At 39.3% G+C, this 24,024-nt stretch overlaps 2 protein-coding genes across 4 annotated transcripts in view; one reads left to right on the forward strand and one right to left on the reverse strand.

The window, feature by feature from the left end:
- The window catches only part of CCDC149 (coiled-coil domain containing 149), a 51,679-nt gene extending 33,569 nt beyond the window's left edge, over window positions 1-18,110 (forward strand). The window contains exons 10-14 of one of the 3 annotated variants that reach the window (XM_036382312.2): window positions 4,342-4,418; window positions 5,778-5,810; window positions 9,435-9,542; window positions 14,006-14,590; window positions 15,215-18,110. In XM_036382312.2, the coding sequence (XP_036238205.1) occupies window positions 4,342-4,418; window positions 5,778-5,810; window positions 9,435-9,542; window positions 14,006-14,589 (802 nt within the window). In that variant the 3' untranslated portion in view covers window position 14,590; window positions 15,215-18,110. The remainder of the gene's footprint in view (window positions 1-4,341; window positions 4,419-5,777; window positions 5,811-9,434; window positions 9,543-14,005; window positions 14,591-15,214) is intronic. The other 2 variants (XM_036382313.2, XM_036382314.2) reach the window with 2 other exon arrangements.
- A 701-nt stretch (window positions 18,111-18,811) lies between these two features.
- SOD3 (superoxide dismutase 3) lies at window positions 18,812-20,296 on the reverse strand. Its single transcript, XM_036383123.1, has 2 exons — window positions 20,167-20,296; window positions 18,812-19,728 (listed from the first exon to the last, which is right to left on the reverse strand). The coding sequence occupies exon 2, from the start codon at window positions 19,710-19,712 to the stop codon at window positions 18,987-18,989; it is 726 nt and encodes a 241-aa protein (XP_036239016.1). The 5' UTR covers window positions 19,713-19,728; window positions 20,167-20,296; the 3' UTR covers window positions 18,812-18,986.
- Window positions 20,297-24,024: the final 3,728 nt, after the last annotated feature.

Consider the following 24,024-nt stretch of genomic DNA (forward strand, 5'->3'; position numbering starts at 1 on the left):
CATAAACTGGTACTAGTAGAAGATGCATTCTTTTGTTGAAGACATTTCTCCATTCAAAATAGGAAGTTGAGAAGGATGTGAGGCTAGAGAGAATTGTAGTGATAAAAAGTTTTACATAAATCAAAAGGCAGCAGTCTTTCCCTGTGCAAAGAGCATATTTGGAGGACACATTTACCCTTTCAGATTGTTGTTTGAAGAAAGTGAGATTTATTGGGTAAAGAACATGAGATTTTGGGGTGGTTGTTTCTTTTCATGGAGAAAATTGTGCATTTGATATTTGATGGGTGAATGACCTAGTAGTGATTCTCTCACTATCAGTAAATGAGATTTTTCAGACCATATGACCTTACTTTCCCCCATATAGTTACCCTACTCTAAGGTCTAGACCTCTTTGGTAGCTTGCAGATTGAGAGTTGGCTATATAAGTTTACAATAGCAGAATGGTGGATTTGCTTTCTGAATAACTGAAGCCATAACAAGACAGTGGATTTTTTAGGGTAGATTGGAATTTGGATGTTCTGTTGAAGTTTACTTTCTGCTCTTCCACTGTTGTTAAAAAAATCCATTGCCACTTATTCTTGGAGAAGACACACTACTGTTATTGCCACTCTTCTAAAGATGTGGCATGATAGAAGGAACTGTGGGAGTATGTGCCTAGGGACAAGCAGGCTAAATCTAGCCTTTATTTTTTATCCCCAGTTTTCAGAAAAAAAGAAGTTGTTGTGGAAAAAAACCAGATTGTTTTTCCTAGGTGGTTGGTAGCTACTAATGCTAAGTTCAAGTAACGTCCTGTGTTTTTCTTCACAAGCCCATTAGCTTAATTTGAAAAGGCAGTTGTAAATTAATTCTCTATGCAGTACTGTGTTGCAAGATTAAACAGTTCCATAAATGCAAAACCAAATTGTCCTAACTCTGCTTAGCAAATGGATAAACATCCTTTTTTATTCTACCAGCAATAAACCATTTATTAGCTGTTCTTTTTAGTGCAATTTGTTCCTGAAATTGCCAGCACTTGTGCAAGCTGGATCAGCGTAAAAGCTGCTGTGGTGGTTAGATATATTGCACTAATTTTAACATTTCTAACTTGGGCAAGTTCAGTCATGTCCAAAATTACAAAAAGGATTGTGTCAGTCTGTAACTTGAGCACGTTTCCATGTGAGGTGCAGAGCCAGATATGGGACTGTGACAGTCCTATTTACAGGCATTTAGCGATGGTGTCTGTATGAGGCTGTATGTCTTCTGCAGCAAGAGCTAAATTAAAGTCAGGTGAAGGGAGCTCAGGTGGGACCATTGCTACTGTTGCACAAACAACAGATTTCTGTAAAACCTTATCCTGGAGGGAGTTTATGCTAACTCCCTTGTTGCATTAGGCACAGGACCAGAGAACAACGGAAATAGCTATCACCTGTGTCTGTGACATAATCCTTCTCTTTTAGTTGAAGGATCTGGTTCACTGTGTCTAGAGATTAAAAAAGAGATCAGGGAATTTAAAAATACCCACGCAGGTAGGCCTACCCAGGCCACCACAGCTCTGTCTTCCCACAGCATGTATGGAGGTAGCAAATTATCTGGAGGTCTCAGGGGAAAGGAAGAAATGTGATAAACCACATTGTGTTCAGAATAGCTTACACATTTATCTTTCAAAAATTTATTGCTATAAGAATTTGCAGCTTTTTTTTATGTTTTTTTTCTCCCATACCTGTATTAGGATAATGGGTTTTTTTAAGCAAGCTAGAATGATACTCATCACTGAATGTATTTTGCTCTCTCCCTGAATGAAAGGAGTGGGGTTAAATATTGTCCTCTACTGTTGCCAAGCATTGTTCTGAGAGACAAAATGATCCTTCTATATGAGAACCTGCAACAAAAGTTAAAAAAATAACTCAGTGCCTCTTCAGAGGATTCGGTAGGTATTATCAGGATATATTCTCTCCAAAACCATTAGAACTAGTGTGGTACAGCTGATAAATAAATAAATTATAAATAAATTATAACTAATTATGATTATTTATGTAATTATAAAATAGCTATAATTAATTATAATTACATTTATAGTTATAAAATTAATGTTATAATAAATAATATATTAATTTTAATGTATAATATATATATATATATATATTATATATAATTATAATATATAATATTATACAATATTAAATTATAACTATATAATATGATATAGGAAATATTTTAAATATTATATAATGTATTTTATATTACATAATATATAATGTATTAATTATAATATATATTTTCTAATTATAAAATAATTATAAATAATTATAAATAAATTATAAAATTTAAGATAATCAAGCAAAAAGTGACTTTGCTGTTGTTACCTGAATAACAAGAGCAGTAGCAATAACTTCTTAGAGAGGGCTGAGGTACAGGTGGTATGGCTAGCTGGCAGGGAGGGCAGCATCCTTCCCATTTTCTGCCCTGGAACTAGTGGTGAACTACTTCTGAAAATAATAAGGATTAGATGTGTTAAACTTCTGACTCCTTTGTGGTGACAATCATTAGCCAAATCAACATTGTTTTGTCAGCTCCCTGCCAGAAATAACATGATGTGGAAGAAGTCTTGACTTCAAGTCTCTCTGTTCCCCTGTCAGCCTGGGGAATTCCATGTTCTTTAGCTGACCCTTGGTGAGGCCTTAGGCAGGAAGGTGGGAAAGGGCTCCCAGTGTGCAAGGCAGAATTTCCTGAAAGCTGCTCCCTGCCTTTTGCTGTCAGCTGGTGTGTTGTGCTGCAGAGCCCAACTGCTGGATGTCAGGGTTATGAAAATAGTGTTATTAAGGCTGAGTTTCTCATACCAGATGGAAGCATTCTGAAAGTGAAATCTAGACCTGAATAATTTTGCTTTTAATTGGAGAAGACAGTAGTAAATCCATCATAACCTTTTTAACCTACTGAAATACTGAGTTTCAATGGGGAAGTAAACATAACTGCTTTGTATTTTTTCCTCTGCTTTTGAATGTGATGGGCTGTTCTTTTTAGTTTACACACACCCCTGTACCTCTCAGTGCTTTCTTTGATGTTTATTATAAGCTTTCTTTTTCTGTTTTACATTCTGTCTCTCATCTTGGTACTTTTGTAATCTTTAAAATGCTTATAGGTTTTTATTGTGTCATTGCAAAGCCCTCACAGTAGAGATTTCAAAAATGCTTAGGCCTTGTAAATCAATTTTTTTATCCCTTTGATATTTGCTGGGTGTGCCATTCTTCACGTCCTTCCCAGAACCTGCCATCTTGTCAGTAATGACATTCCCAGTGCGCTCAAATGTCTGCACATAAAGCCCTTGCTGAGGAGCTCTCAGTGCAGTGTTACACAGCTCTGGGATGCACAGTGAGACACTATTGCCTTGCTGGGGTGGGATATGCTGCTTCTCAGCATTCAGTTCAAATTTAACTGATTTATCCTGTTGCTGTAATTTGATGAGTAAAACTTGCTGTCCATAATCTCTGCTGTCATGTTTAGAATTGCTGCCTTGTCTATGTTTCTCCGTCTAGTGAGTATTGTTTGGGATTTGTTTAAAGATTTTGACTCTAGCAGACTTGCTGTGCCTGTGAAAGACTTGCAAAAATTCATTGGAGAAACAAGCCTTCTTTTCAAGATAGAAATCTCTCATTTGATCTGGGGAGAGAATTAAGACTAAAAGTTAAATCCTGCAGGAGAGCTAACTGCAAATAGTATTTGTGTATGAAGTCAGATACAAAAGAAGACATGACCCGAGAAATACAGTGAATACTGAGTGGGTGATAAAGGCACTAAAGAGCTTGAAGCTTTTTAGTAAAGTAGAAAGCAGTTCAATGCTAAAAAATAAAAATAAATAATGTGTAATAGAAAAAATTTTCCTTACCATTTTAAGCAATCTTAGTGATAGAAAATATCCCCTGAATAAAGGACTGTCAAAAATATATGTCTTGGAACTTCAGAGTCAGTCTGGATGCTCTGTCTTGAGTTTTCCATATTTTGTCTGTGTAGCTTTTACCTTCTGGTTTTAGCTATAAAGAAAATAAAGTGATATTTACAGGCAAGAAGATAGAAATATTGTGAGTTGCTTTTCTTTTTCTTTACTGCAAAGATTGAATGTCCAGTACATCCTAGGCCTTTTGCTTTTTTAAAAGCATGGTATAGATTAGACAAATATATTTGATATTCTTTTAACTCTGGGAGAGGTTGTCCATTGCTGTTAGTGAAAAGAGATGACTGTATGCAGGTTTACTGCATACTTGTATACAGGTTTACTAGTTAAGTAGCAGTTTAAAAATTGAACTGTAGTCATGTAAGTAATTGGGCTTTGGTTACCTTGGTATAACAACTATTCTTTTTCCAAAGAATTCTAGGTAATCGAGTGGCAGAACTAGAAAAGAAATTAAGAACTTTGGAAATTGCTGGCTTGTGGAGTCTTCCAGGTTAGTAAAATTTCAAGCAAATAGCTTGCATTATTTAGTTTTCAAGGGTATGTTTGCATTTAAGAGAAGTTTGGCTGTGATTTTTTTTACGACAGTTACCTGGTAAATGTTCTATTCAGCACATTTGCAAAATTAGAAATGTCTAATAAATGTTAAGTGGAAAGCAAAAATCACTAGACTTTGCAAACTCTTAAGTCAAATATGTATTGAAAATAACATGGAAAGTGCTAAAAAACAGTTTAAATATTGAAGTAATCAAATTATTTCCATAGACAGCAGTCAAAAAAAAAAAGTGAACTATTTTATTTAAACATTGCATAAAATGATGCACAGGTCATTGGTCATTATGTTTTTCGGCCAATTTTATTCATTAATTTTGTACTTCTTTTAACTATGGATTTTGTTATTTACTGTTGTTAAATGCTTTTCTGTAGAATAATAAACTCCTAGAAATTGGAAATGTAAATGTTTCTAAATTTTCTAGTCCATCTCTCCAGAACAGGCTTATTCCCTATAGTCCCTTAAGTATTGTATTTGGTTTTAAATTACTCAAGTAATGGGAGATTAATCTGCTTCCTAATAGACATCGTTGTTAGGAAAATGTGCAATATTTAATTTACATTTACTTTCTTGCTTCTTTTCTTCCCATTGCACCTAATTGTGTCTTCTGTAACCACTGTAAATTATGCTACTTTGTAGGTGGTGTTTGCATCATTAGGCTTTGTTGTTTACAGATTCCTATCAGTGCTAGTAAGAGTGGGAAAGAGTGGTTTAGGCTTCTGTTTATTTGGCTCTGGTTTTTCCACCTAACCTGTACATCTAGAAGGAAACATTTGACAGAGCTGAAGAGCCCTTGTAACAAACCTATGCTATTCAGCTGTTTGGGCTGATGTGGTGTGTTTCTGCTTCAGCTTGCCCTGTTTGGGCTTTCTCAGTCCTGCTTGACTGTTTCCAGAACTGGAGGTCCAAATGTGTTTTCATGGATTTCTCCACAGTTAGTCACTAACATGTGTAGTGTGCTTAGTGCAGTTGTGCCTCCCTGCATTCTCCAAGAGATGAAGGTGAAATGTTTGTCTAAGACCCTGCTAATGCAGTTTAGTACATTACTACAAACATGTCTTTCAAACTCACTGCTTCAAGGTACTGTAGGGCTTTGTTTGTTTAGTTTTGTTTTTCCAGACTAGTGTGCCATAAAATTTTTACACTAATAAATGCAGCATTTCTCATGTTTACAAAATGTCTTTTAAAAAATGGAAGTGGGAACTTCTTGCACCGTATTGATCTATGTAGGTAAAGCATCAAATTAATGTTTATACAATAACAACTGTCTCTTTCCTTCCTTTCTTTTGCTGCCTGAAGGCCTGAGCTACAATGTCTCAGTGGGATTTGGGAGTAGGTTCTGCTTAACGTATTTTTTTAGTAACTGATCCTAGCAGTACGTTAAATATTGTCATTGCATGTAAATAAATGGAAATGTTATCTGAACATTTTTATATCCAGTAGATTTAGATGTTCAGTCAATTGAGTTAGATGACCACAGGAGAAATAGAGGCTGCTCTACATGAAAGTTCATTTGCGTTACGGAAAATAGTTAGAGGGAATGATCTTAAATATTTTTAAAGGAATTTTACACTAGATTGTGAGTTCTGTTGAGCCCTGACATTTTCTTGATTTTTTGCTTGCCTTTTAAATCAGGAGTGCACTTTTGTTTCCAAGTGCACTCTAATCCTGGGGTGGTCAAAAAGAGCATTGCAACACCTGGTGGGTCACCAGTTTTCTTTTCAGAGTGTGTAAAGCTTCTGCTCCATAAAACAGCAGTGTGTAACAATTAGTGTGGGAATACCGCAATGGATTCTGCAGCTGAATATTGGCTTGGGTGAGGAGCAGAACATGGAGAGTATCTCATCTAGTCAGTCTTAAATCCAGAGTGAAAAAATATTATTTGGTTGTGAGTGGAATTTTTTGTCACTGGAAAAAAAAAAAGCAAATAAAAACTGATGTTCATTCTAGCGCTGAAATAAATGCACATTACAAATTGCAAGATTTTAATCTGAAGTTAATGTTCCTACTTAGTCATCATTGTTTATATAACATTTATAACACACACTGTCACCATGATAATAATATCTTCCAAATGCTGTCTATATACTTGATCCTATTGAAGAAAGATATTGAATGCCTCTGTTTTTTTGTTAGGTGACATATATATTTGTCATCTGCTTTTTGAGAAAGCCATGAATGAACTATGGGGAAGCTAATCAATAGGAAGTGCATATTTAGTTTTGAGAAGGTAAAATTTCATTCCCTCTGGAAGTTCTGCCTACCAGACTTTATATTGCCCTGCTTAGAAAATGGGCTTTAGTTAAGTGAATCTCTTGTGAGGTTTGTTTTCATTGCTGAAAAGAAAGCAAGTTTGCCTTTTATTTTCTTTTTATAATCCTGTTTCCCTTAAGAAGGAAGCAGAGAATGTGATGTTCACAGAAGCATTTAATTGTTTGCTCTGTCTTGGCTACATTGTGGTCGAAATGTGCACACAAATAAGTTAAATGTATTCAGTGATAGTACATAATAAACTCCATTTAATTCTTTTCGCAGTCTGATGTCACTAGACATTCAGATGGGTAATTCTGTATTTTTTTTAAATCTATCATTTCCTGAAAATTCCAGATTTCCACTGAAAAAAAAATCTAAGAAAGATCCAACCATGACTCAGCCTTCTTCTGTGTGGGATGATAAGAGAGTTTCAATGCTGCCTCTTGCCCTGCAGTAATCAGCACAGAGCAGAGGCAGGGTAGAATTAAAGGGCTCTGCAGCTGCTCTGGCTGTAACCAGTTACTGTGGCATAGGGTGCAGCAGAGGTTATAAGAAAATACCCAACCCTGGAGAAGAAAATGAAAAATTTACTATTACTGAAAACTTATATGTATTTTGAGATCTGTATACTTTTCACTATAGTCCTTGAAAAATTCATTAGAGGAACATGAAGCTATAGAAGTTATGAAATTGAGCTTACACAGCAGCTAGTTGAAATTCTTTGTGTGTAATCCAGCTTCAGATCATGATTCACAGAATGTAGTGTAGCAGTACCCCTATGTGGCTCCTTCATGAATGGATGTGAATCGCTGTTAATAAATAAATATTCATCAGACTCTTTGGGTCACATCTATTGTTAAGATGTGTGGATACTGAGCTTAGCTTTATTTTCTGTAACCAGGCTGGGTTTCAAAGAAAAATGGTAAAGTAAATGTGTTTACTCTGTAAATGCTGGCTGGAAAGTCAAGAAGTACCTTTTGTGAAGCTTGTCTTGCAATCTTCAGGGACTTCAGCTCAGGCTTTACTTTTTTTATTAAATAAATTTAAAAGTTTCTGCTTTCGTATTAAAACTGCCACCCATTTTTTTATTCATCATCTTTTTACTTCTTCCATTGGATTCTTTTGTATTTTTTTGGATATGTGGCTGCTTCTGACTGCGTGAATATCTGTTGAGTATTTTTATACCACAAGTTCCCTGTATAATTTGGTTCTTCCAACACAAAATTCCTTCACTTTTACGGCAAGCACATTCATCTAGCAGCTTTTGCATTTTGAAATATTGGTTGGATTTGTTTTGCATTTTTTATGTTTTTAATTAATTATGCCTTACAGTGGGAGGGTTGTCCTCTTTGATGTTAGTTAATTCTGTTTTTTATTACTGAGTCTGGTGAAGGCAGAATTCTGATGCATACTTGACAGGGGATCAAATTTCCACAAGATCCATGCTTCAAAAGCATTAATTGCATTCATACTGCTGCAGTGTATTGCCTGACATGGCAAGGATATAAAAAGATCATTACCACCTTCAGGATCAAGGTATTTGCAGCCAGTGCTCTTAAAAGGAATGAGGGATTGGAGTGGTCCAGTTAGACTCCATGGGAACAGCTTGACTTTCATTATTCCTTAGTATGCACCAGAACTTTCCCAGAGCTGGATTTATTCCAGGTATCTCCTGACCTGGTGTTCTCTTGAAAGTCTTTGTCTTGGATGGGTGATTAGATTTAGGATGTTGCCTTAAGGTGAAACGTACTAACAGATTTAGAGGGGCGAAGTGGCTGTTACATAAATGTCGTTCTCATGGAGATAAATAGAGCAGTGTCTTGCTGCCTCCCCAGCCATTACTTATCAGTTGGCACTTGTTCTGGAGGCCACACAAACACCACGCTTAGCTGATCTTGCACATTTCCTGCCGTTTCCCCTCTAGGTTTAAGGTAGTGTCAGTCACTAAAAACATGAGCATCCTGAATAGTGGAGGACTTCCTAAAGGATCTGCAGGTGTTGCTTTCTGCATTGCTAAAATATGTAAACACTAAGCATCTACAGCGGAGTCCTCAGATGAAGAGTTTCTTGCGTTATTTTGTCTGCAAAAGAACTGGAAAATTGTCTTTTTCCATTTGGTTTAAAACTAAAATGCTCAGAAATGTTTTGGGAATTTTCAGATTAAAATCCCTCCTGTTTCCCAGCAATGTGTACTTGTTTGCTCCCTCAGTTCTTAATTATGCGAAGTTTTTAGGGTTTTTTTAAGGAAGCATTGCAGGATAATATGTAAATCTGAAGCATAAAGCTACATAATGATGAACCTGGTTGTATCACATGAAACAGAATAATAGAGAGTAAAGAGTCAGTGCTGAACATTTGCTGGTAATAGCATGCAAGTGATCCATTACTTTGGTATGATCTGATTATTACTTTTTAACTGAATTCTAATTGCTGATTCAATTTGCTGCATACAGCACCTGGTCTTTCAAAATCTGGCCTTTACTCAGTACTGCAGATAAAAACATGCAGCTTTTCTGCCTTTGCCTTGCATATTGTGGCTCCAGTACAGAGTATTTTCTTTTTCCATGCTGTGAAAGGATCATTTGAGATGCTTTTCCTGTTCTGTACTTTTCAGTATCATTGTTAAAAATTTGTGGGGAACATCACTGATGCACAGTGGTTGTAATGGGTGAGCCAGCAGCTCTAACAGTGTGGTTGTTGCAGGTGGGAAGGACACGATAACATTCAGTGACCCAGCCCTGCCTGTGATACAGCGCTCCAGGTCACCCTTGTCAGTGTTTGCTGATAAGCCTCAGAGAACTGAAGTACAAGGTGAGCACCTGGGACGTAAGAACATGATGAGAGCTGAGCACTCATTTCTTTCCAAATAAAATGTAATTTTCATGCTGGGATAGCAGAAGGCAAAGTTTCAGTGATCATAGATATTGAATACATCATCCACAAGTAAAACAGATAGATGGTCCCAGTACAAATAGCAAAGAAATGACTGAAAAGTTACTACTGAATGGATTGCTAAGGCTAGGGATCAGGTCTTACACCGCAGAGAATTTTCCTGCCAGATAACATGACACTGTGTGAAGTTATTCATGCCATCTGTGTTGCAGTTAACTGATTCCTGCACTTTTCCCCTCAGTTAAAATGCGCAGTAGGAAGCAGTCTGTGGAACTGGTTTGGCACTTTCCTGCATTATAGGTGATGTCTAGATGAATGGCTTCCTGATTGCACATGGTAAATTGAAATACCCAACTCATTTTCCCAGAGAAATTGACTGCTTTTTTCATAGTCTTACATGTTTTGTTAAAAATCCTTCTCCAGCAGCAAGCTTTAACATCCCTCCAAAGTCAAGCTTAGCTGTATTTGACAGTTGCTGATAACCTTGATTTGTTTTTCCTTAGATTTTCATAATGGATGGGAGATGGATTATTATATTTGCTTATTGGCATTTGGATCAAGTCTTTAATGGGCATAACACTATGATAGGCCCAGATCTTTCTCAGCTAACCATGAAGCATCATAAACTATTTATTTGTTAGTCCTGAAACTAAATAGATTCTGGCTTAATTTTGACTTTATAGTCCATGTCATTATCTGATAAAATGTGACAGCAAGGCTGATCTTTTTTTATAATCTTGATCAGCTGATATTTTTGCTAAAAATAAGAAGTGAAACTGTAATGAATAGTTCTCTGGTGAGTAATAATAACTCATAAATATTCATTCTTTTACCTACTTAAAAGTTGATTTTTAATTAAATCTGCAGTTATTGAAAGTATTTACTTGGTGGCATTATGCTCTTTTCTTTCCATATTTGTCCTAGGTGAGGCTGGTATTACAGTTGTGATTACAGGCTGGTCAGATGGGGAGTCTGATCTGTCTGTCACATCTCATCAGACCCTCTTGCTGTTGCTTTGTGGCACTGCCAAACCTTAACTGTGGGCTGAAGCTTTCCATGTTGTGTTTTCTACGTCAGCTTTTTTTTTTTTTTTAAGATAGCAAATAACTTTTTTTTTTGTGTTAAATACTGATGACCATGTGGGGTTTTTGGTGGGCTCTGTTTGTCTTTTGTATGTTTGAATTTGGGTTGGTTTTTTCCCAATATGCAAGTGTTTCCTGTATCTACAATTACAGGAATTGGAAATCTAGGGAAAAGGTTTCCAGCCTGAGGAAGCAGTCTGGAGTTTCTACCTCTTTCTACATGATTCACTTACAAATCTTATCTGCTAAAAACAAACAAGTTATTCTGTTGAGCTTACTTTGTGCCATCAGTGCTGGTAAAACTCTGTATGCACCGTTCCTTTGAGATAAAGTAAACTTAGAGGGGAAAAAAACCTGGAGCAGAGTGGGAAGAAAGGCCAAGATCAGGACTCGAGTAGATGGGGTTTGACAAAGTCCATGGAAGTCTGAGTGAGGAGGGACTTGCATGTGGCTGAGCAGAGGTCAGAGCACAGGAGTGAGAAATCAGAATATTGGCAGTGAAAGCAGGATGTGATTAAAAAATATTCAAAGGTGGATGAGAAATGGGCACAGTGAGTATAGGGACTGGATAAAGAAGGGGATATGGAGCAGGAACAGAAAGATAAGCAGGGGAAGAGAAGAGCAGAAGTAAACAGCCTTGGATAGGAAAGGACAGACCAGGATTAGACCTGTGGCAGTCATAGGGAGAATCAGCTCCCAGTAGATCATCTCCTTCTTTTCTCCTCTCAATCCCATGACCATCCTATAGAAATTCTGTCATTAAACTGAAGCAGGTTAAGAAATTACTGTTCTGCCTACACTAACAGCTTGGGTTTCCCCTTACCTGTGTCCCCATATGTCTGATAACCTGCAGTGAGAACTGAGACAAAAGTTACCTCTGTAATAATTAAATTGGGTCAACTTTTTGGTGGCATAAATAAGCACATATCTACAACCAGCTGTGCAGGGGACACCATAGTTTCTAGTAGTAGGTGACACAACACCTGCTGCTCCAGATGTTCCAGATGCTTTTTCTGAAGGATGTTTGGGGCTGCCATTTTCCCTTCAAAGCCTGAAAAGGAAGCAGTGTGTTTTCAGCTGTAGGGCATATCCCTGTGCTTGGAGTAACACAACTCCTCTGCAGTCAGTATCTGTATGGGAATGGTACCCAGATATGTTTTGTACCACTCTGCACAGAGAATGACTGCTCTTGAGGTTTAAGAACTTGGTGCATATTGCAAATTTTCATCTATACCATGTACCTCCAAAATCTGGGGTACCTTGACAACTGGAAGAAAACAGGAGTGTGTTCTTCCACCATCATTCATCCAACAAGTATGCTCTTGGTTAAAGTATTACTGAAATAAAACCAAAACCACTCTTATTTTCCTGTTAATTGAATGATCGGTTGAGTGAAAACAGTTGATAACCACAATAACAATGAAATTCTTACTTATTGTTATGTATTAGATCTCATGTCACATTGGCCAGTTGTGGCCTTTTAAAGAGTAGCATTTGATACCTGTTTAACTCAAGAAATCGTCTTAGCTTTTGAACAAACACTTACTCTTCATCAGAACTTTTTATAATGCATCAAGTGTTGCTCTGGCTAGATCTGTAGATAATCAGAGGGCTTTTGCAGGCTTTTTTTATCCAGTCTATCTGCTTACCCTGGTCTCATCAAAGCCTCCTTTAATCTGCACTTGTTATCATTGTTTCAGTTAAGCTGGATGGTGGATGTCTGTAGGATCTACTGTGCAGTTCCTGTGAGAACATGCATAATGACAGAGTACAATCATATGAATTAAAGCCTGTCTTGTGCCATGAAATCTCCCTTTATCCACAGCACAGGATGGATAGTGTCATGGGATGGATTGTACCTGAGCATCTCAGCTGCTAATGAACAGCTGCTCAGGGATTTTCCCCTCCATTGTTGAATGCCTTGTCCCTGCTGTACTGCCTGGGTGCTGTTTCAGGCATTCCCTGAAGAAAGCAGTGCTGTTCTTCTATGAACTTTTCTCTGGTGATTTAGTGCTTTGAGACAATTTATCTTCAGAAGAGTGCAGCAAGGTGATAGGTTGGTGGTTTTCTACTGTTAGAGGGAGGAAACTGAGGCATGCAAAGAGGAAGGTAGAGTCCCTGCTAATTTGGAGTGCTAGTTGGAGGTACATACATTTTGGCTCATTTGGAGCACTTTGATGTACAGCACAAGCAGAGCAGTACTGCACATCAAGCTCCTAGTTTTCCAGCTGACTTCTCAGATAATGAGGCTTAGATCCAGTGAGTGATCACCTTTTGAAAGTTAATTTATCCCTGCCTTTTCCACAGACTTAAATTTCAGCTCTTCAGAGTTGCATTCCTAGCTTTGTTGATGGCAGAAAGAGTGTCTGTTCCCCTGGTGCCAGCCCTGGTCTCATTCACTCAGTGGCTCCCAAATTCTAAGTGAGGCAGGTATGATAGAGAGAGTAGGCTGGTCCTCTGCAGCCAGGCAGTCCCATTCTTGTGTGAAGCAGGATTCCTGTGAGAAAAATGGAGTAAATTCTTAAATACTAAAATGAAATGTGTCTGTACAACAAGAGTAATTTTAAGCTCTCAGGGCAGACTTATTTTTGGCATTTGCTAATTTTTCTTACTTTACTTTGCAAGCTTTTTTTAAATGAGGCTTCCTGCCTTTAATGGACACATTAAAGGACATTTTTCACAAGGGTGTTTGTTTGCACCTTGATTTTTTCTCTATTTTGATTCTTTTCTCAGTGTTTGCATTTTAGTATAATGCTATACTTAAAATTCTTGTGCTGCTGCTTCGTTTTACACTGTTACCCTAATCAAAATAATATTTTATGTTTGGAGAAGTGTTGGAGGAACAATAACAAAACTCATTATTGGATGAAAACCTGTGAAAAGCTCCAGATAAATGGAGCTTGTGTTAACCCCTGAAACTGGTAGTGATGGGGGGATTGATGGTAAGCTATGCCAAAAATTTCCATAGCTAAGTGCCTTGCTTGGAGTTGATATTCCCCTAGAAAAGTTTTCCTGACCTTGCTGTTCTACAGTATGAGTATGGTACTGTCTGGCTTTTAGAATTGTTGGTATTAGGAAAAGAGGAGTTCCAAAACAGGGCCAGGTCCAGCAAGAAACTTAGGGTTGATGGTTTATTGTCTAAGAAATAGGCCTGGGAGGGATGGGGAAGCACTCTTAAAAATTCCTTACTGAGATAAACATCTCTGTGATCCAGCACTGGTAGTAATATCTTCAGATCAGATATATAACAAATATGCCTCCAAATTATTTGAGTGTCCTGCTCTTCCATTTCTCTTTCAGCAGAACAGAAGGGAGAACGTGATGAAACTTATGCTGTTGCAACTGAATCTGTGGCTCCAGAGGGAACAAACTTAAATAACAGAATCCAAAATAAACATTTTTACCCTTCATTACCCCAGCTACCTTCTGAGGAAGAAGACATAAACAAGCTTGGAAGTCAGATAATTAAACTGACAGTTGCAGAACTGGAAGGGAAAAGAGGAGGCGCTCCTGTGGGGGAGCAGAACGTGGGAGTTGAAGCAGAGCTTAATGATTCATCAGAGGCAGAGTTCCCACTTTCCAGCCCTGATCCATCTGACCCCACAGATCCCTCAAACTCTGAGAATGAACGAACTGGTGAAACTGAGGCCCTGAAAGACAATGACAAAACCTTAGAGAGAGATTGTGAAATTCCAAATAAAAGAGAGGATCAAAACAGCAGCACCATGGATGTGGTGCATACTGAGGATGCTGGAAGGCATGGAGGGCTCAGTGTTCAAACTGCAGACACAAATAACAGCTTTGAGGAGCTCTCTGAATCTGAAAACAAGAAACCATCTGATGCTGCTGAAAACCGTGAATATTTGGATAACAGTTTGGCTTGAGGTATGAAATCCAGGCCCTCGAGCATCTCACTGTAATCCTTGTGCAGTGTCTGTGCTGCTGCAGATATGATCAGTAAAATATTGTGCTGTAGGGTTGGTTATTTTATACTGAACTGTTAATAATTCTTTTTAAAAATGTTTTTCTGTTAGTTCTAGCTGTAGTGTAGCAAAACCATAAATTACCTACGGGAAAGAATTAATGATGAGGTTTAGTCATGTTGGCTTTCTGTAATGATTTGAAGTTTCTATATAGATTGATGTCATTTACATTAGTGTAGGAAAGAGGCCAGTGATAATGATTTATCTTGTTATCACTAGGCTCCTGAAACATGTATGGTCCTAGTGCTGGACTGTATTTTAATGTTGAGAAATGTCTCTCAAGGATGAAAAATTTGGAGTGATAAATAGAGAAGCATCTTAAGGCTGTGAGCTTTTGCTTCTTTCTCAGACTGCGTTCTGCTTCTCTTTACATACAGTGACTGTCAGTACAGCCATAGCATAAGATCACTGTTCCCTTACAGGAAGTTTCTGAAAACCATCCCTGCATGTATATAGTTCTCTCATTACAAACTGTTATACCTTTGTATTTTGTCAACTGTACAAAATTTTTCCTTTCCTCTCCCAGCTCATCTCATGAAAATGAAGCAAGTTATTTCACCAGATACTGAGAGCCCAATTTAATGAAGCTCTGAAGGAAACATCATCAGAGAAGCCAGAAGTCTTACTGTAAGAAACAGCAATGCTGTTCTAAAGCAGAGAAAACAGCAAGAGGAGAACCAGTGATGTCCTGTCCAGCTTACTTGGCTGTCAGTTTCTGGAATTGCATTCCTCTACTCACAGGAGCTGGAATGGGCCCTTGGGCTTGGTTAATGGGTGATAGGTTTCAGCCTAGTCCATCTGTGCTCTCCTTTCTAAAGGAATTTTATGTCTTTTTTATTTTCTTATTACTTGCAATTAAGGGTAACTCTTCCTTTCCTCCTCATTTCACCAGTCTATGTTACGATAGAAGGATTATTTGTATTGTTGCCACTTTTTTAAACTTCTTCTCTTGAAGAGGTTTGTCATAGATAAACATTCCTATAATAACTGGGGGAAAGGGAGCTGCTGTGTCATTCCCTAGCTTGGTCCTGGTGCTGGAGCTGTGCCACTCTGCTTCTAGGAAGGCAGCAACGAGGGAATGCTTAACATTGAAGTTAGCAGCTGTTGGGGAAGGGGAGGCAGGTCTTTCCTCTCCTGTTTGTAGCATAAGGAATAGTCTCTGCAGCTGTGGAACTTCTGAGGGCCAGCAGCCGTCAAGGCAATTTTTCTGCTGGCTTGGGACCTAATTGTCTGTAAATGTTCATTTCTCACTCCTAGAGCTTGAAACCAATCAGAGAGAATTAAAGCAAATTTAATAAAATACTACTAATAAAAAGGGAAATCCCTCCCAGACTGAGTACTTCTTTGACAAATAACTGCCAGCTGCAAGTTTTTACAGCCCACTTGTCAGCTACTGCATAAAGAGAGTTTATATTAGCAGTACTGACAAACTCTTCTGTATGTGTAAGATGAGGTAGCAGGTGCTGCCATAATCAAGGTGTCAGAGCCCATGAACAGTTTGTATTCAGCAGGAGAAAGGCTGTATGTAAATTATTACATATAAATATAAGGAGTCATAGTCAGAAGGTGAAAAATGTGGCTTGTCTCCATTCTCATGTGTTTTCCCTAGCAGGTGCATCTGTGTAACCCTTTCAGTGTCTGTCTGCAGGATACAAAGCCATACTTAGAGTGCTCTTCAAATATGTGTACTTTGTCTTTAAGGGTAATTGGACATTGCAGCATTCCACTGATGTTAAGCAGCAGTCTTTAGGAACAAAAGTTTTATAAATAGTTAAGCGCATTACAGACATGAAGCAGTAAAAGTTTTTATTTTGTTATCTTGTGCCCCATTAAAATTCCTCATTACCTGAAAAAACCCCAAGAGTTTAAATATTTGAAAGAGTGTTAAGATGTTCCCAGTAATTCTAACTGACTGCATTACTGACTCATTTTCATGACAGTCAGAAGAAAAATAGCTGTAGAGACTAAAATCTCCAGGAGAATGTGCAGGATTTTTTGTAATGCCTGAATGTCACATGAAGTAGCATTTTGTTTGAGATGTATTTTTTCCATCCTTCACAGACTGATCCTGAACATAGCTAAATATCAGTGCAGTCAGAACTGAGGCAAGCAAATAAGGTCAAGATTTCATGTGTTGAGCTCAGAAACACTGAGGGTATTTTACTATTTCCCTGCCCTGTGTCTTTCCTGACCCAGAGATGTGAGAATGAGTATTTTGCTCACAGTCCCTTAACAGCCAGTTAATGCTATTAGTTAATGAAGAGCTTGGTGTAAGGTTGGAGCAGTGCTGGATCTACAGCTTGTTCGTGCCTCATGTGCTGATTCTTTTCAGGATGTCTTTTCTGTGAGACCATACTGGTGTACAACCCAACAATTAGGGAATCTTGGTAAATGTCCTCACACCATTCCCCCTCTTAGATGTAATTTTTAAATCTTTGCAATCACTAAATTCCAGTAAGATACATAGATCCCTGAAAACCTCATTTCCAGTGGCATGCCACTGCTGCAATACTGGCCCTTTCCTTTCTCTTCTAGCAAATGTGTATTCCAGCTACATTTTTAGTTTTCTCCCAGGAACACAAGACTTCAAAGCAAGGAGACTTGTAAAAGTAAGACATTGTTGCTGCACTAGGTGATAAGTAATTAAATATTCCTGTCAGTATCTTCCTTGGATATTGCTTTAATTGATATCGTTGTGCTAATATAGCAATGATTTTTTTTTTTCCCCAGTAAATTTGTGGTTTTTTGTGGACTCAACTCTACCTTAGATTTGGAGGGGTTGGTTTTGTTTTTTAAGACCTGTGTTCCCTTTTTCTCCTACTTTAGAAGTGCAGAAATCACAACCAGACATGTAAGCCTTTTTGGTGTTGGGCTTTGGGGAAGAAAACTGGGAAGGGAATTTTGTAGCACGAGTATGGGGAAGCTGCATTTCACAAACTCATTTTAAGGAGGTTGTTGTACCTAAAGGTCAAGTCATGCATTATGTGTGAGAAAGATTTCATTTGAAAGTATGATAATGTGGTTATTGGAAAAATAATGTTAACTGAATTTGTAAAATAAGTGTGTGAAAATGACAGATTAAGAAGCATCTTTTAGAATGCTGCTTCTTTTCTAAGTGAGACTATTTTTAAGCATATGGGAATTTGTATAATAAAGACAGTGGAATTTCTTTAATCCCTATGAGCTCAGGAATGTATTTCAAAATCTTAACTGAGATTAAGTTGAAAATCTGCTGCATTTCTAAAAGATAGCATTTTGTTTAAGCTATCTAAAAGATAGCTTCTGTTTTGTAGTTTGCTTTCTAAATTATGCAGTTTAATTTATTTGCAAACTAGTCTTTTGTTGCTGCTTGGATTAACAGCACAATGTGGTTAAACTATATTAATAAATTTTGTCATCTTTAATAAAACTATTTACTGATACACTTGTTCTACCTGCTTTTCTCTTCTGTTTCCTTTTCTCTTCTTAGTATTAGATGAATGATAGCCATGGGGTGGTGTTTTAATATTCTGAGTTGTATTAAATTTAAGAAGTAAAGCCTTTTTAAGTGAAAGTTTTAAATCTGAAAATTATCTTACTTAAATCTTTTCACCGTCACTTCTCCCAGCCCAAACTGACTTTGTTCCTACAGTTTTGTATGAAGTAAAATACTCAGTATTTTTTTGCTTTGAAAATAATATTTCTCCCTGATCTGCTAACTTTATCATCATTACCTAAGCAGCTTTATAACTTTTGTATATAACTTTGGTACTAACAGGAACAGACTGGAGACTTACAGAAGCAGAATAACACGATGGATCTCAAGTTCAACACAGAAATTTCTGTACTTCCCCTTATTTCTAGGGGAAGTCCACTACCAAGGTCTTGCAACACAACACCCAACACTGTTAACAGCATGGAGACCTTTCTGCTTTCAAGTTGGCACCTAACTACAGAAGAGTGTCTAATGAGAGGCAAATTTGTACTTTTTTCCTTTAGTATCTAACAATCCCTTAAAAGGCCCTTGCAGGGCACAGATTCTTTAGCCCACGCACCCTATCCATCTGCACTCTTGCTTACATACATTCAACTTCCAAACTGCATCAAAGGGGATCTTTTCTCCTTCAAGAAAACATTCACAGTGTTGAGCTGATGCTGGTTTTATTGATGGCTTACATAAAGGAAGCTCTACAACAGTGATATACATTTCATAGAGGAGCAAGCAAATAGGAATCCTTTAGCCATATATCTTGGTGGGCAACAGCACAGCCCGAGTTACTTTGTGCTGCCCAGGCTGTAGCTGGCACTTTGGACTTCCCCTAAGCCTGGTTGTATGTTCTTCTGTTGAGCCCTCTCTTCTTCTTGTCCATAACCTCAGGCAGCTTCTCTTCCCACAAGTTCTTGTTGCTTATCCCAATCACACAGCAAGCCAGACGTTTCCCAGCATTTCCATTTTCCAAACTGGCCTTATTATTGCCCTTGCCCATGTCATCTTCCTGCTCGTGGATCACCACAGATCTGCCCATGATGGAATACGGACCAAAGACTGTGGCAAGGAGGTTTGTTTTGTATTTTCTGATTTTGCCTTCTTTAGGAAGAAAGTTGCCAAAATCTCCTGGGTGCCGAGGGTGATTCACTCTGAAAGGGTTATAGTGTCCCCCTGTAGAATCACAGCCATTGCTGAGGTCTCCAAGCTCGTGGATGTGTATAGCTCTGCTGGATTGGTTGTTATCCAATGGAAACCCATCCAAGTAAAATAAGGCTTCCAGTCTTCCATATGAGTAACTCTGCCTGAATAAGACTTGTCCAGTCACTTGTGGCTTGTCAGCATCTATTCTGGAGCTGGGCTTCATTTCACAAGTGGTGTAAATCATCCCATCAGTGTCATTACCACGTGTTACTGGGTAGAGCAAATTCTGCCAGAGGTCGTTCACTTGTTTCTGTATTTCATGCAGTGACTCCTGGCGTGGGTCAGTTTCCTTGTCTGTCATGACACCAGAGGCAGACAGGGTGAGCCCAGTGACCAGAGAAAGAATCAGAAACATCTTGGCAATTTCGAGCCTGCAAAAGATACAGGAAGATACAAAGAATTCAGACACAGCCGGTGGTGGGGAGCTGAGTGAAACAGCTGGAGCAGGGTCCCAGGGGACTGCTGCTTGCTAAACCTGTCCAATGTGATCAACTGAAACTCAATCACAACGCATACGTGTGTTTAAACACATACAACTGGCACCCATGCCTAAAAGAAATTCTAGTGATTACATATTTGAAATTAGATCTTGATCTCAAAAACTACATCTGTTTCCCTGCAGGAAGCAAGCAAGCCAAAATGTTTTAAAATCTATTCCTGAGTTCGTATTTTTTGTATTGTAGAAAAGTAGGTTTTTCTACTTCAACAAATTCCAGCAAGGCAGTTTGCCAGGAGTTTTTCTTGGTCCATCTACTTAACCATTAGTAAGGCATTACAAACAAAAAGCAAAAATCCAACAAGTTGATTACCTTGCAGAACCCCTCAGTAGTAGCTCGTCACCTCTGCTCCCCTATACCAAGATGTGACCGGACACAAGGCCAGAGCTGCGTGGAGGTGATGCTGACAGAAACTGCGTGTTTGTGTGGAAATTAGGTAACGCTGGCTCAGGGGAGGCGGGAGAGATGTGGGAGGGGAGGGAGGCGGGGACGGGGGAAAGAAGGAAGGGAGGGGAGAAAGTTCTAGGCATTTTTGCTTTGGGCAGGGTGAATGTTTTATCCTTTCCTGGTGAGTTTGTTAGTCTGACTCGGTCCTCACAGGCATTTAAAAAAAAAAGAAAAAGCCATGAAACTTTGAAATTAATCTGCCTTTTGGTGACTTCATGCACTCATCTAAAACAAGTGAATTTGAGCAGGCAGGGAGGGGAGAGGGAGAAGCTTTATTAAGGCACAATTGGGCGGTTTGCTCGCTTGTGTGCTGGTTGTCTGGAGGTAGTTTGCATTTTTATTTCTTCATTAATCAAAAGGAAAACTGGTGCTTGAGCAACATAAACTGTTCTATATGGATGTATACAAAAGTTTTTGTGGATTTAGAAACAGTTTAAAGTGTAATTGTTGGGGTACATGTCAATGAATGCCTCTGAAGTTTTGGGGTTAGTTAGCATCTGCTCTTCTATGTCTGCTCCACTGAAGCCCTTCTGCTTTTTATCCCCTTTTTTTTTTAAGGAGCAGTGATTTCTTTCCCAAGAGAGAAGTAAGCGGTACTGAGGCAGTGCAACATCAGACTGAGGCGCAGAGAAATTGCTCAGAAGCACGGAGAGTTCACGTATGTTTCATCATCCCATGAACTAAGAAATGCTCTCCTCTCAGGGGCATTGCCCTGCCCACAGCACTTCCTACTGATGTAGCTGAAATGTGGATTTGGCTGTCACAAGATCAATTTAACAGGGTGAGATTTCTGTGGAGAGAAAAGAGTAGCTCTTACTAGTCTGGAACAATTCTCAATGCAAGAAAATTGCAGAGAAAATCCCTTTTCCCAGTTCACGTCTTCTGCCAGCTGGGTAAGGAATGGGACTGTCAGCTTCTGCAATGGTAAAATTGTGTGTGTTAATCTTACCAGTATCATACACTACATCAGATCCAAGATACTCAGTCATGTGAGAGAAACAATTTTTTTTCTTTATCTATGAGGGAGAGTAGAGCTAAAGGAATGCCAACTGCTCGGATCATTAGCCAGGGAAATACAGAATTAACTAACTTCAATTTTGAATATTGGGATATTGAATGTGTTACTTTAGCTCTGGGCTTCAGTGAAACAGGACAACTGGTATTTCTTCAGGGTATTTACAAGTTTTTCAGATCTCTGTGCTCCCGGGCACTGTGCAGTGTTCAGAGGGAGCCGAACCCTCAGAGAAGCCAAGTGCCAGGATTGTCCATCACCCCAAGTCTAACACCACCTCCTTTGCAGCTCTTCCCACCTTCCTTCACTGGCAGTCTCTGAGCTGGGAAAGGCCATACTTGCAGTGTAGAAACAAAGAAATTGCTTAGGTTTAAAGCATTTGAAAGTTTTATAATCAAGTTTTATGAATGGACACAAAAATGTTCAGCTAAGATGAGCCAAATGCAAAGGTTTGAGTTTGTAAAATACAGGAAGCAAACATCCAGTCTGAGTACTATTAGAAAAATTACTTCTTAGCAGCATAAACCATTTTTAAGGGGTCACAACAAATGGAAGGAGGAAAGGAGCATCATTCATTGTTTACTCTTCGAGTCACAAAGTAGTGAATTGCAATTGAGGTTAATACTTTCACAAGGGAATTCCTGAGGCAGCAGTCAGTACTCAAAAAAGAGAATTGTAAAGCTTTTATTGAATTTTAAGGCATTTTGAGATACATACTAGGGACAGAATTTTAGCTGGCTTAAATCCAGCAATGTTTCTGACTGCACTGGCATTTGTGCTGTCTATGCCAGCTGGGATTCTGTCCCTGGAAAAACCTACTTGCTGCTCTCTTTTGATGTACTGCACATGAGAAATGCAGAAGGTGTAAAGGAGATGATCAAAGGGACAGAAAGGACTGCAGCAAAGCGAAATGATGTATTTGTAGTGCTCTGCACTTCAGAGAATGAAAAGGAAATAGTAGCTGTGGGCCGCTGTCAGAAAGATGTGTTCTGAAAAGGAGAAGGGATGATAACTACAAGGAATGCAATAGCCAGGGTGATTTGGCATTCATTTTGAGCCTGAAAGATGGTCGCTAAGTACTAACCAGGTGTATCATTAAAGTCTGTCGTTACCCACTGCCTGTGTTTTAATTTTCTGGTTACAAAGAGGTGTGAATAATGGGCTTGACAGCCTTTAAAGCAGACAGCAGTTACTGGGAAGAAAGCCCACAGTGACCTGACCATGCACTTGTGTTACAATCACTGCTCAAAAAAAAATAGACCTCTGCTTTTGTTCCAGTTCTAGGAGATCTTTTGTATCCTGAGTTTCAAGCAATGTCCTAAAGATGCCTGGGCTATACAAGACAGACAAGTTGAAACAACTTCTGCAAGGCTCTCTGGACTGCATAGGAAGAATTTTGTTCTACAGTGAGCTTTGTAGCAGACTCTGCTCACAAGCTCTCAGTCCATGCTGTGACCTTCAGGGTTGGTTGGTTGGTTGGTTGGCTTGTTTTGCAATGACACCATTCCTATTGCATTACTCTGCTGTTTGACATCCTGTTGTTTGATTTGTCCAGCACAGAGTTAAACATGATGAGGAAAACACTGCATAGGGGAGAATCCTTTTATAGCAAGCTGTAGCCTCCTTTCTTGTGTCTCCAGCAGTCGGATCTGCTCTCACTGGTTTCTTGATAGAATGGTTTTCCATAAAAACAACATCCAGACAAGGAAACTTTTATGCCTTTGGGAGTAAGTGATGGAGCTGACTGCTTTTCTCCACATATGGCAGCAGCTGGAGCAGCTGAAAGAAAGGGGTCATTTGCAGTCTGAGGGAAACAGTTGAGATCCTTGGGCACCTGATGTGCCCCTTTGGTTTTGGGCACTTTCTGCCATTTCTGAGTCACAGGAGCCAGCTGTGCTGGTGGCTGGTCTGCAGCCAAAGCCTGCGGGGCTGCTCTCATCTGTGGTGCTGCAGACAGGGCAGGTAAGGACACAGAGAGCAGCAGTGCAGCCAGCAAGGCAGGACACAGAGAGCAGCAGTGCAGGCAGGGCACGGTAAGGACACAGAGAGCAGCAGTGCAGGCAGGGTGGGGTAAGGACACAGAGAGCAGCAGTGCAGGGTAAGGACACAGAGAGCAGCAGTGCTGGCAGGGCAGGGTAAGGACACAGAGAGCAGCAGTGCAGGGTAAGGACACAGAGAGCAGCAGTGCAGGCAGGGCAGGGTAAGGACACAGAGAGCAGCAGTGCAGGCAGGGCAGGGTAAGGACACAGAGAGCAGCAGTGCAGCCAGCAAGGCAGGACACAGAGAGCAGCAGTGCAGGCAGGGCAGGGTAAGGACACAGAGAGCAGCAGTGCAGGGTAAGGACACAGAGAGCAGCAGTGCAGCCGGGGTGGCCGTGAAGGCGCTGTGGCCTTGGCCATTCATGGCCTGTGACCTCTCTCTCTCTCCCTCTCTCTCTGGCAGGCCTCTGGTGCTGCCCAGGGTGGCTCTGCCAAGGGCTGAGCTGTTTTCCCCTTTGTACCTGTGTGGGGAAGGAAGGCAGGGCTGGCACTGGGCTGTGGGCAGCACCACATCCCGCAGGAATTATGATGGAGCAACTGGTTTGCAGTTCCTATGAAGAAAAATAAGAAAATAAAATCAAATGAAACATTTTTCTGTAGCAAATGGAAGATCCGTTGCTGGTCATGAGTTATTCTTCCTGTTTAATCCTGTTCCTTGACTTGGTATTTCTA

The sequence above is a fragment of the Molothrus ater genome, chromosome 4 (assembly GCF_012460135.2).
Source record: "Molothrus ater isolate BHLD 08-10-18 breed brown headed cowbird chromosome 4, BPBGC_Mater_1.1, whole genome shotgun sequence".
NCBI classification, from domain to species: domain Eukaryota; kingdom Metazoa; phylum Chordata; class Aves; order Passeriformes; family Icteridae; genus Molothrus; species Molothrus ater.